At 31.3% G+C, this 12,663-nt stretch overlaps 1 protein-coding gene across 2 annotated transcripts in view; it reads left to right on the top strand.

Annotated features, from left to right (window-relative positions):
• Positions 1 to 12,663, top strand: part of LOC127739385 (histone deacetylase complex subunit SAP130-like) — a 32,598-nt gene that overhangs the window by 18,194 nt on the left and 1,741 nt on the right. For both annotated transcript variants that reach the window (XM_052251105.1, XM_052251104.1), the window contains exons 11-17: positions 2,719 to 3,016; positions 3,640 to 3,786; positions 6,395 to 6,507; positions 7,879 to 7,951; positions 8,937 to 9,037; positions 10,018 to 10,152; positions 10,969 to 11,072. In XM_052251105.1, the coding sequence (XP_052107065.1) occupies positions 2,719 to 3,016; positions 3,640 to 3,786; positions 6,395 to 6,507; positions 7,879 to 7,951; positions 8,937 to 9,037; positions 10,018 to 10,152; positions 10,969 to 11,072 (971 nt within the window). The remainder of the gene's footprint in view (positions 1 to 2,718; positions 3,017 to 3,639; positions 3,787 to 6,394; positions 6,508 to 7,878; positions 7,952 to 8,936; positions 9,038 to 10,017; positions 10,153 to 10,968; positions 11,073 to 12,663) is intronic.

The raw sequence follows: 12,663 nt of genomic DNA, 5'->3' as shown, positions 1-12,663 counted from the left end.
AAGGGAAGGCTGGGATTGAGTTTTGGGGTGATGAATCATAAGGGGGTTCAAAAAATTTTGGGGGGAATTTTTTTTTTTTTCTTTTAAAATTTTCCATTTTTAGTTGGTTATTTCTGATTTATATTTAAAAGCAAATAATAATGATATGGTAGGAGATACACACCAAACAGGATGTGTAAATTATTATATAATAAGTATTGTGCAATAGCAAGAAATTTTCAATTGCACAGTATTGCACAATAGCAAGAAATCTTGAATTGCACAGTATTGCGCAATAGCAAGAAATCTTCAATTGCACAGTATTGCGCAATAGCAAGAAATATCAAATAGCACAATATTGCGCAATAGCAAGAAATTGTCAATTGTACAGTATTGCGCAATAGCAAGAAATATTTAATTGCACAGTATTGTGCAAAAGAAGATACTTCGTATAAATTGCTTATTTCTTGACCAATTTCAATGGGGTTTTATTCTTGAATTCTTGGGGTTCTTTAATATGCTGAATCTAACCGTGTATTTAGTTTTTGGATTTTGGGCCCCGTTTTTAAATTGGTCCACATTGAGGTCCAAAGGGTCCAAAATTAAACTTTCATCAAAAATTGAATTATTTGGGTTCTTTGATATGCCGAATCTAAACGTATATTTAGATTCTTAATTTTTGGTTCCGTTTTCAAATTGGTCTACATTAAGGTCCAAAGTGTCCAAAATTAAACTTAGTTTGATTTTAACAAAAATTGAATTCTTAGAGTTCTTTGATATGCTGAATCTAAACATGTATTTAGATTTTTGATTATGGGCCCAGTTTTCAAGTTGGTCCAAATCGGGGTCCAAAATTAAACTTTGTTTGATTTCAACAAAAATTGAATATATGGGGTTCTTTGATATGCTGAATCTAACCATGTATTTAGATTTTTGATTTTTGGGCCCCGTTATCAACTTTGTCCACATTGAGGTCAAAGGGGTCCAAAATTAAACTTTGTTTGATTTCATCAAAAATTGAATTCTTGGGGTTCTTTGATATGCTGAATCTAACCATGTATTTAGATTTTGGATATTGGACCATAATAGGTGAATGTCCAATTTAAAATTTTTAAGTTCTTAGACCACATTCATTCTGTGTCAGAAACCTATGCTGTGTCAAATATTTAATCACAATCCAAATGCAAAGCTGTATCAAGCTTGAATGTTGTGTCCATACTTGCCCCAACTGTTCAGGGTTCGACCTCTGCGGTCGTATCAAGCTGCGCCCTGCAGAGCATTTTATTATAATATACAATACTTATAGATTATTAAAAAGCAAAATGTCCAAAATGGCTTCTCGAAAATGAAAATTTATGATTATTTTAAAGTATGTTTAGAATATGGTACCTATTAAAGGTTGGTTGGACCTTAACACATATTACATATATGTAGGACTCAAATCTATGGCGGGTTCCAAATCTATGGCAGATTCCTAATCTATGGCAAATGTGACGTTACAAACGTCAAACAAATCAAATCTATGGCAGATTTTTGTTTTCTCCAAATCTATGGCAGATCTTTAAATTGCGTAATTATCTGGGGAAAAAAGTAACATAAATGTCACAATTGAATAACGCCATATTAAATCGTCGCCGACGCTAACGATGGTGGAACCTATAGATTTGAGCACCATTTCAGATGAAGGTATTTCCCTCGACGACAATTTGCGGATGGTTTAAAGGAAGATTTGGCCTATTATCTGGATGAAGGACAAAATGTGCTGTACCTGCCGAAACCCGCGTTGAATAAGGGTACCGCTGTTTTCAGTACCGGATATTTTAGAAAAGGAGTTATAGTAAATATTTTACTGTCTACGGCTGGCAAAGTTTATAAAGTGAAAGATGAAATTACCGGATTCCAATTTGATTTAAATCGTCATTAAATAAAAAAAGATTTATTAACGATGAAAACAAATTTATGTGAAAATTCAAACTGTTCATTTGTATTTATTTCTTTAATATAAAAAAACTGCCTTCTTGTTTGTTAAGAGACTTACTAGTTGGTTTAATGAATGGGTTAAACAGGTACCATGCACAGATAAGAAAACGTTTATTTCAATCTTGAAGTCTGTATTAAGGTATATGAATTCATCATTTACGAAATTTGTTGGTTGCCATCACGATTTGGTTGACCATTATGGAATGTTTATAGACATGCTCCCGTACATTTCCACTTGTTTAAGACAAGTCATTGGTCATATGTACTGCATTGTTTTCCATTTGCACAAAATTTGCCGTAGATTTGGAAACAACAAAAACCCCCATAGATTAGGAAATTACAAAACTTGCCATAGATTAGGATTATAAAAAATTTGCCATAGATTTGGGATGACATGACGTCACATTTGCCATAGATTAGGAATCTGCCATAGATTTGGAACCCGCCATAGATTTGAGTCCTACATATATATTAAGGTTAGCTGTTTGATAGTGAATTCAGAATTCAGGCATGTTCTAGCAGCCTAAGTGATATATTGTTCTGTGGTTGTAAGGTGCAGTCTAAACCAAAATGCAAAGGTCGAAAATTAAATTATCCAACTTTGGTTCCCTTGTCAATTTATTCCAAGCGGGAAGTGATTTGGAGGAAAATGTTGAAAAGTATGTGGCTTATAAAGAAGGGAAGCTTTAAAAAAAAAAGAGGGGAACGAACCCTGTAAAAATGGCACAGCTTTATTACATTAATTTTTTTATATTTCAGGAAATGTAGTAAGGCCTGCAACACCAAAAGATTCATCCTCGGGATCTGTCCCATCTACCTCTGTTGTCATGGCAACAGCTTCAATACCGGTCAATGTTCCTGCTTTATCAGCAATGGCCATAGCAAGCAGTAATATTCACAGTTTAGCTACAGCTTCCAGTAATTTGTATATAAATGCAGCACAAGCTACAGGTGTTACTGTTCCACAGTTTCAGAGTAGCCAGCCAACAAACATACCTGTAACTAATGCAAACTCTTCACCCAGACCAAGTATTTTAAGGAAACGCACAAATGAAGGGTATGCTGAAAATTAAACTGTTTTTAATGATTTGGCAATTTAAAGAAACTTTACAGAATTAATAAGTGATTTCGGCTTAAATTTTTTTTAATTTGAAATTCCCTATTACTTTATATATGCCCCTATCCTGCAAAATTCATGACCACTAATCCTTTCAGTCAATCCCCCATTGTTCAAAAAAATTCTAGGGAAAACAATGAAACACTGTTGACCTATATAGTTTTTTGTACCAAAATATCTTTAGTTGGAATATAATTAATGATTGGTAAATTAAAACTGAAGATATTATTTTGTATGATAAATTTCTTGAAGAAGAAGAATTTTTGTAATTGTTTAATTGAAGGTATAGATTTGAATTATTTTGATATATCAGTGTTACAGTTAATAAATAAGAATATAGAAATTAAACAGTTATGGAAAAAAAAATAGAGAAATTCAATTTGTTTCTTCATAAAGTAACTAGTCAAAAGTAAAATAACAATAATACCAAACTCCAAGGAAAATTCAAAACGGAAAGTCCCTTATCAAATGTCCTACTGAAATTAATAGTCTTAATAAAATGTCTCTGACTCATTGTATTTTGAATGACAAAGACAAACAATAAATGCATAATCTTATTTCAGTATGACAGTGGTAAAGAAACCAGTGTGTGGTTTAAATACAGTACAAGAAAAGTTACCAGACAATAACAGTCCTCGGCCTGATTCTCGGACAGATTCAGCCCCTCAATCAAATACTAGTTCTCCTAAAACACCAGCTACACCAGCAGGGTGAGTAATACAGTTGACTCAGATTTATAGATAGTAGATTGCTGCATGGTCCAGGTTTCTAATTTTATTCTGTTACAGAAATATCTTATTCAAAGTTAGATAGTTGCAGATCATGGATAAAGCATATATTATATTGAAAACTATAATATATTGGTTAAAACTGAAAAAAGCAGAAATTATCAGCAATACAAGAGCTACAAAAATGCCAATATTACGAAACCATCAGATGACTCCTTATAGGAGTTATTGCCCTTAAACAACTTTTTTTGTTTTTTAACCAATTTTATAGATTTGCCTATTATGTCAGAAAACATATTAGATATAAAGAAAGTGGAAAAAGTAAAAAGAATAATCAGCAGTATAAGATCTACAAAAATGCCAATATGACCTAATCCATTGGATGACTGTTCATGACTTGTTGGCCTAAAATAATGAGTTTTTATCAGTTTTCATTTTTATACGACCGCAAAAAAATTTTTGTGGTCGTATATTGGTATGACGTTGGCGTCGTCGTCGTCGTCCAGCATCGTCGTCCGAAGACGCATTAGTTTTCGCACTCTAACTTTAGTTTAAGTGAATGGATCTCTATGAAATTTTACCATAAGGTTCAATACCACAAAAGGAAGGTGGGGATTGATTTTGGGGGTTATGGTACCAACAGTTAAGGAATTAGGGGCCAAAAATAAGCATTTTCTAGTTTCCAGACAATAACTGTGGAACGGTGTATGGATCTCTCTGAAATTATACTACAAGTTTCCATACCACAAAGGGATGGTTAGGATTTGCTTTGGGGGGGTTATTGCTCAAACCGTTTAAGAATTAGGGGCAAAAAAGGGGGAAAAACAAGGTTGTCCTCATTAATGGACAAATACTTTAGTACAAAACATAATTTAAAGCAGTGTAAGGGAGATAAATCAAATACATCATTGAAATTATCTCCCTTACACTGCTTTTAAATTATGTATAAAGTAATGGTTAATGAACAATTAAGATAATTTAAAACAGTTTAAGGGAGGTAATCCGAATACAAGTTTTGGTTACTTCCCTTACACTGCTTTAAAATTATGTTTAAAAAAATGCATATTTATAAAGGCAGACCAGTATGGTGCATTAGATTTGTAAAATCTTTGACCACATTTATTTATTTGTTATGCCGAATCTAACCGTGTATTTAGATTTTTAATTTTGGGTCCAGTTTTCAAATTGGTCTACATTAAGGTCCAAAGGGTCCAAAATTAAACTTTGTTTGATTTTAACAAAAATTGAATATATGGGGTTCTTTGATATGCTGAATCTAACCATGTATTTAGATTTTTTATTTGTGGACCCCGCTATCAAATTGGTTCATATTGAGTTCAAAAGGGTCCAAAATTAAACTTTGTTTGATTTCATCAAAAATTGAATTATTGGGGTTCTTTGATATGCCAAATCTAACCGTGTATTTAGATTTTTAATTTTGGGTCCCATTTTTTAAATTGGTCTACATTAAGGTCCAAAGGGTCCAAAATTAAACTTAGTTTGATTTTAACAAAAATTGAATTCTTGGGGTTCTTTGATATGCTGAATCTAAACATGTGTTTAGATTTTTGATTATGGGCCCAGTTTTCAAGTTGGGGTCCAAAATTAAACTTTGTTTGATTTCAACAAAAATTGAATATATGGGGTTCTTTGATATGCTGAATCTAAACATGTATTTAGATTTTAGATTTTTGGCCCAGTTTTCAAGTTGGTCAAAATTGGGGTCCAAAATTAAACTTTGTTTGATTTCAACAAAAATTGAATATATGGGGTTCTTTGATATGCTGAATCTTACCATGTATTTAGATTTTTTATATGTGGGCCCACTATCAAATTGGTTCATATTGAGGTCAAAAGGGTCCAAAATTAAACTTTGTTTGATTTCATAAAATATTTAATTATTGGGGTTCTTTGATATGCCAAATCTAACCGTGTTTTAATTTTTAATTTTGGGTCCCGTTTTTTAAATTGGTCTCTATTAAGGTCCAAAGGGTCCAAAATTAAACTTAGTTTGATTTTAACAAAAATTGAATTCTTGGGGTACTGTGATATGCTGAATCTAAACATGTGTTTAGATTTTTGATTATGGGACCAGTTTTCAAGTTTGTCCAAGTTGGGGTCCAAAATTAAACTTTGTTTGATTTCAACAAAAATTGAATATATGGGGTTCTTTGATATGCTGAATCTAACTATGTATTTTGATTTTGGACATTGGACCATAATAGGTAAATTAAAAAAATTGAAGTTCTTAGACCACATTCTTTCTGTGTCAGAAACCTATGCTGTGTCAAATATTTAATCACAATCCAAATTCAGAGCTGTATCAAGCTTGAATGTTGTGTCCATACTTGCCCCAACTGTTCAGGGTTCGACCTCTGCGGTCGTATCAAGCTGCGCCCAGCGAAGCATTTTATTTTTGCCTATTATTTCAATTTTGATAAGTAAGGTATTCAGGATCTTTGGAATCTCTATTTTGCAATTTAATTTCCAAATACTGGTCCATATCATACTTCTGTCTTTAAGATAAATTAGAATATTAAAAGAAAAATGAAAATACCACTGGTCAAGTTCTGTTTATTTTATTTTTCAGTGAAAGCCAGTCTTCAACAGATACAGCTTTATCTAGTGAAGCAACCACACCTACCCAGAATGCATTATCTGATTTACGAATAAAACAAGAACCACCAGATACAATAGAAAATGGTAAACTATAAACAATTTACAATAAATATTTAGGAGTGAAGTGTATGAAATTAACATAAACCCAAAGGAGACAATTTTATGGCTAATTTAAATCTGAACAGAAAATGACCATATCAGTTATCCTTAAGATAAGTTATTGATTTTGCCCACTCATCCCTCTGTCACACTTTTCGTTCCCAGATGATAAATAGAGAACTGCTTTTTGAAATTAAAAAGATGTTGAGGATAAAAAGATTTTTTTTTTACATATACACTGCCTTCGAAATATGGCAAAAAATATTACAACATTTCTATATATATATATAAAATTTCACAGTATGCTGCTACATAAAAATCATGATCTCTGAGTTGGCCTGGGTAGAGTATCTGGGATCACTAGATCACCACGCTAGTTTGTTTAGCAACGTCTTTCAGATTCATAAGGGCAGATTAATGACAGGTGCTGGTTTGCTTGATCATTATATATATAACTATAACACATTTAATTACTACACATTGTGTTCTGAAAAAAAAAATAAAAATAGACAATGAAGGCTGACCTTGAAATGTTGTTTGCGCAAAAATTTTGCAGAACCAAATCTATGTTAAAAGCTCATTATAATAAGTTTGTTTATCTTTTTTGTCATAATTTCGTAAGATTTTTCCGTCCAAACATAAAAGACGTCAAGTTAAAGTAACATTTATCCACAAACAATTATGAATTTTTTTGTTTCAAAGTTTGAAAAAAATGTTCACCTTTGGATATCAAAAACAGGATTGCCTGCCAAAAGATGAAACCGATGTCTTTGTCGTTCCAGTGGACGGGTCTTCTTCATTTATGATCAAATTGAGAAGTGTTATTTTCATGCAATGTGTTTACAATTTCATTTCACATGTTTTCGTGCTTGAAGCTCATTATTCACCATGTTGATCAAAAGCAATGTGTAGCTGGTTTTTTTTTTTGTTGTTCATGAAATGACCATTTATTTCCCTGTTTGTCCGTGGACATACCCCCCATTTCACAAACTTTTATGACAGTGGCATGCATTGTATGTTAAAAACAGCCGACATTAATGTTTAGAACTAAACGTGTAAGAAATGATGACAAGAAGCATAAAAAAAATATTGTTAGCAAGTTGAAACATATATTTATTCTGTACATATTTATGTCTTGTAAGATAATTTTATTCTTTTTTTTCTGACCGACTGACCTGATGTTTTCACATAAAAAATCTGAAAACCAACAAATTAAAAAACCTTGCCTTGTTCATGTTTTAATTTCTTTCAGAAATACAAAGTAATTAAATACATTATCTTTGTTAAATTACTATCTTCCATACAGGGTTCAGTTGTAATATTTTATGATCTCTAATTTTTAAGGAATTTTTTCAGGTTTTCCAAATAGCTCTTCATTACCAAATAGTACAGAAACTTCACCTAGAAAGAAACCTAGAAAACAACTTTTGTAAGTTTTTTGATATTACAGTTCATATCAAAATAAAAAAAAAAAACTTTATATAATTTTTTTTTTTATTGTATTTTAAGAGAAAATCCAAATTTGAGTCATTTATTACTGTCCAGTGATACATAATTATGTAAAAACAAAAATTTCATTTAATTCAAACTTTTGTAATCCAGCGTTGATATGTCTAAAACTACAAAAACTGTTATTTTTGGAACTAATGGTATAGTCCCTGTGATATTAATTCTATAATTTTGAAGCCTTAGTAACTAGAACACTCCCAAAGCTAGAATAAAGGAGTAGGTTTGATAAGACCCTAAAATGGCCCCTATTTCTAGCTACAATTTCAAATTAGGATTTATTGACCTATATCACAATGAATCAAACTTATACAATGACTAGATAGGAAATATGTCTTTTTGATGAAAATTTATGTACTTGCCTTCTATTCATGAAGTCACAAATAGCACTTGTTTTGATTTTCCACTAAAATTCAATTAAAACGTAAATTTCAATCGATTTTTTAGACAGAAACCATATAGCGCATGCGTCAACAAAAAATGCCTTTAACATAATGTTTGTTAAAACATTTTATATATAACTTGAATAATTAGTTTGTCTACGTCTGTGCTCTATGTTTCCTAGGCCTATTTTGTCAAACTTTTCAAAAATCTGTATTTTTGGCCTATTTTGGATGTAAAAATCAATGCTTTAAAATAAGATATTGACAAAAATAGTTCTAATTAACTTTCTTACATGTCTTTTCATCAACCTTAAACATTATTTAATCTTGAAACATTTAACTTAATAATCGGGGCCAAATATAGTCCTTACCAAACTTACTCCTTAAATGGTCTTCTGTTTTCAAAATCCGTGGTTTACTTTACCTTTGCATTGTAGGTTTGTTAGATATTTTAGCCAATTTATATCCATACTCTTTGAAGATTTACACATATCATTACATTTCATTTTCTTACAATGTAAATAGACATGTGAATGAAGAATTAAAAGACAGTTCAACATCAGAAGATGATGACTTTGAAGAAGATAAAATAGACATCAAAGATGAAGATATAGAATTCAGAGATGGTAATTATCATTTGTTTTTGTCTAAAATAAGAAAGTCCTTTACTCCATTTTATTATGAACTGGCATGTAATTATTTTCCATAGAAATGTTAAACATGATAAATAGTTATGTTGTCTGTTCTATGGTCGGGTTGTTGTCTCTTTGACACATTCCCCATTTCCATTCTCAATTTTATTATAAACAACAGACAATTAATTGATTGGTTGATTATTGTGTGATTTTATGTTCAGAGGCAAGAATTTTATGCATGTTCAGGATAAGAATAAGAACAAGTCGACAACAAATACAAAAGGAAGCTTCTGCAAGGAAGGGGTCAACTGGGATGAAAGGCAGGAAGTTATTACTGCTACTGGAAAATTATTGGAAAGGGACATAAATTTTGCCTTGCAACAGGCCACCTACAAACCCCTCAGACTGTTCTTTAAAGGTTTCTTTAACATGTGCAAAAAGTGTGGCAAACAACATACACATATATCAATATGTAGAGATAGGAAATGTATTTCCATTTTAACAGTTTTGTTTCAGCAGTAACATAAAAAATCATGATAGATACCAAATTAGAATTGAAAAGATGTCTGATATATTGCTCTTGACTTCAGACAAAAATTTTGAGGTTTTGATCCAATTTGTGTATGATTCAATCAAAATTCTAATTGCAATTTAGAATAAGGAAATGTATGGTAGTATGATTGCCATTTGGACAACTATCCACCATAGACCAAATGACGTTGATGTTAGCAACTCAAGTTCGCCTTATGGCCTTCAACAATGAGCAAAGCCCATGCTGCATAGCAAGCTAGTAAAGGCTGTGGCATGACAAAATGTGCAGTAATTCAAATGAGAAAACCAACGACCTGATCTATGCTAAAACAATAAATGAAAATCAAATATGGCAGATAGCAAGTATGATTATAATATAAACAAGTTTTTATAAGGGAAATTATAATTGATCGTTTATGTTTTTATTTGAATTTTTTCAGAATATGTGGATGACGAAGGTGTCCGGTGGACGTTGGAAAAAAATAGACCAAATATTTCTTTATTGAACTTTTATAATTTTACGTGGAAGTCTCGGAATAATCATTTCCAAAGATATACTGATGTTAAACCAAAAGGTAAATCATGTTTAAATAAATGAACTGTAAGTAGCCAACAGAATAAGAGAAATACAATTGATTTACATAAATAGATATCAGTGAAATGTAAGGATTGGTGATTGTAATACAAATTCATTTAGCTATTTCCTTTGTGGTTATACATTTGATAATAGATATCAATATCAATTATATTATCAGCAATTTGAATAGAAATATTATCTAAAATTATATCAAGACTAAAATTGATCAGATTGTTAAATTGCCTTGAACTTAAAAATCCAACCATTTCAATGACAACAAACTAATATTGGTTGACAAGAAAAAATTAATTGTTAGCCCTTCAGATCAACAAGACATGTCTCATGATATTAAGTATGCTGTAACAAATTGATACCAAATTTTACATAATGTATTTTGATGATTTTCAAAGTAGTCTTTGTTGTTGTTGGACTTTAATCCAAAAAAGGCAATTTTTCATGTCTACTGATAACTCAAGTTTACTTTAAAGGAATCACATGAAATATTTTCGTCAAAACGTATTAAACTCAGCATATTTTACAATTTGAAAATTTTCAAATCAAACCGTGTCAAAAACTAGGCATAATAAATAACAATAACTCAAGTATGCTTCATAAATTTAATTAAATCATGGTTCAATGAACATAGAAATATGATACCCATGCAGGTCATGATGTCCTATGGATCAAATTGTAACCTGATACTTGTTGATTTTAAGATCAGTTAATTCCATTGGTAGATAATGACTTAACCAACTAGGATTGTGCAAAAGAAAATTATATAAATTGATACTAGAATTTGTTTTATCTTTTTCAGATGAAAGGCGACCTACTGTAAATGAGCTATCAAATCAAAGAGCGGTGACGCAAAAGGCCAGTGGGTGGAAGTTATATCATATGGCTGCACAGATGGAAGATCTGGTAAAGATATTTTTTGGAAAGACTGGAACAATTGTTTCTATGTCATTGGGTCAAAAAAAAAAAAAAGATAAGATACAACAAATATCAAGCTGCAACCAAATATTAAATCATTCCCTTTCATAGAAGCCACAAAAACTTAGATGAAAATTTTCTTTTGTACGGCCAGATGGACACAGTTGAGGGGTTACAAAACCTGCTTGTGCTTTGGTGACGCAGGTAAAAATTTCAAACCTAAAAGCTAATAGAGCCTAATAATTGAAATTTGTTAAATTGAATAGCGAAAAACATAAAAATAATGAAACTCCAAAACCAATAGCTAAATCAGCTATAAAAAGTTTGAGATAAATGAAGCCAAGTAAGTTTTGAAAAGTTTTGATACACGTGACAAAGACTAATTCCAGAGACCAAAATCAAAATATGTCTTAAAAAGTCTTGAAATCTGGGAACATGCAAATTCAAAACCAAAAGCCAAAAAACTTTTAAAAAGTTTGGAAGTCTGGAAAAAATTTCAAGAAGTTTATGAGCGAAGATAGCAAAACCAAAAGCTGAAACCTGCTTCAACTCTCTCATGCAAAGTTGACCTTAGATGCATTTCGCTATTTTTTTTAATTTCCTTTTTGGTCATATAGCTCAACGGTTTTGGTACTTATACATCCTTGGCTTTCAAATATTCGGCTTTGAGCGTTCCTGATGAGGGTAAAACCAGAAAAGAGCTTCAGTTGTATGAAATTTATAACGTATTGTTTTCATTTTTTACTATCTAATACTAAACAACACAGTTGTGGTGAACATAATTTTTCAATAAATACAAATGGGTCCGAGCGGGTTTACATGGGTGTTTACAAAGTGTGGGTATTTTGTCTCTCACATTTGTTTAGCACAGCCAAATGCAATTGTTAATTTATATAAACAACATGTTAAAAATACAGTACTTTATTATCATAACACAAATAAATATACAATCACTTTATTCACACATTAATACCCATGCAATAGGTATAAATGTACAATCCACCGTTTCTATAATTTGACTATCACAATAAATTTGAAATAGGGACATGTCGTTCTATAAATATGGCGATGTGTAGTTTGATCTGAGCGTCACTGATAAATTTGAAATAGGGACATGTCGTTCTATAAATATGACGATGTGTAGTTTGATCTGAGCGTCACTGATGAGTCTTATGTAGATGAAACGCGCGTCTGGCGTATAAAAATTATAAGCCTGGTACCTTTGATAACTAATTAAAGTATTTAGTGCGGGATTCAAATTAAAAAGTGTGATGCAATACTTTTTACCTACTAAAAAATTATAATATTACTTCAGCTTCCAAATAACTCTGTTGTCTTTTTAATTTGATAACCCAATTTCAAAACACAGCTTCAACAACTTGAAATTAATGTAAACAACACTTGGGCGGAAGTTGACCTCAGCAATGATAAAGTGAAAGTACGGAAAAATACATGACTTAATGTTGCTGAATATGTACTTTCCCAACACTCGTATACAAATTTCTTTACAAAGCACCTTGGATTTTATGAATTTTGAGTTCTTACAATTATGATACTAAGGCAATCTTATTTACATCTT

The sequence above is a fragment of the Mytilus californianus genome, unplaced genomic scaffold, assembly GCF_021869535.1.
Source record: "Mytilus californianus isolate M0D057914Y unplaced genomic scaffold, xbMytCali1.0.p SCAF_4, whole genome shotgun sequence".
Taxonomy (NCBI): domain Eukaryota; kingdom Metazoa; phylum Mollusca; class Bivalvia; order Mytilida; family Mytilidae; genus Mytilus; species Mytilus californianus.
Note: the sequence above shows the minus strand (reverse complement) of the source record. Positions and strands in the feature narration are given on the sequence as shown.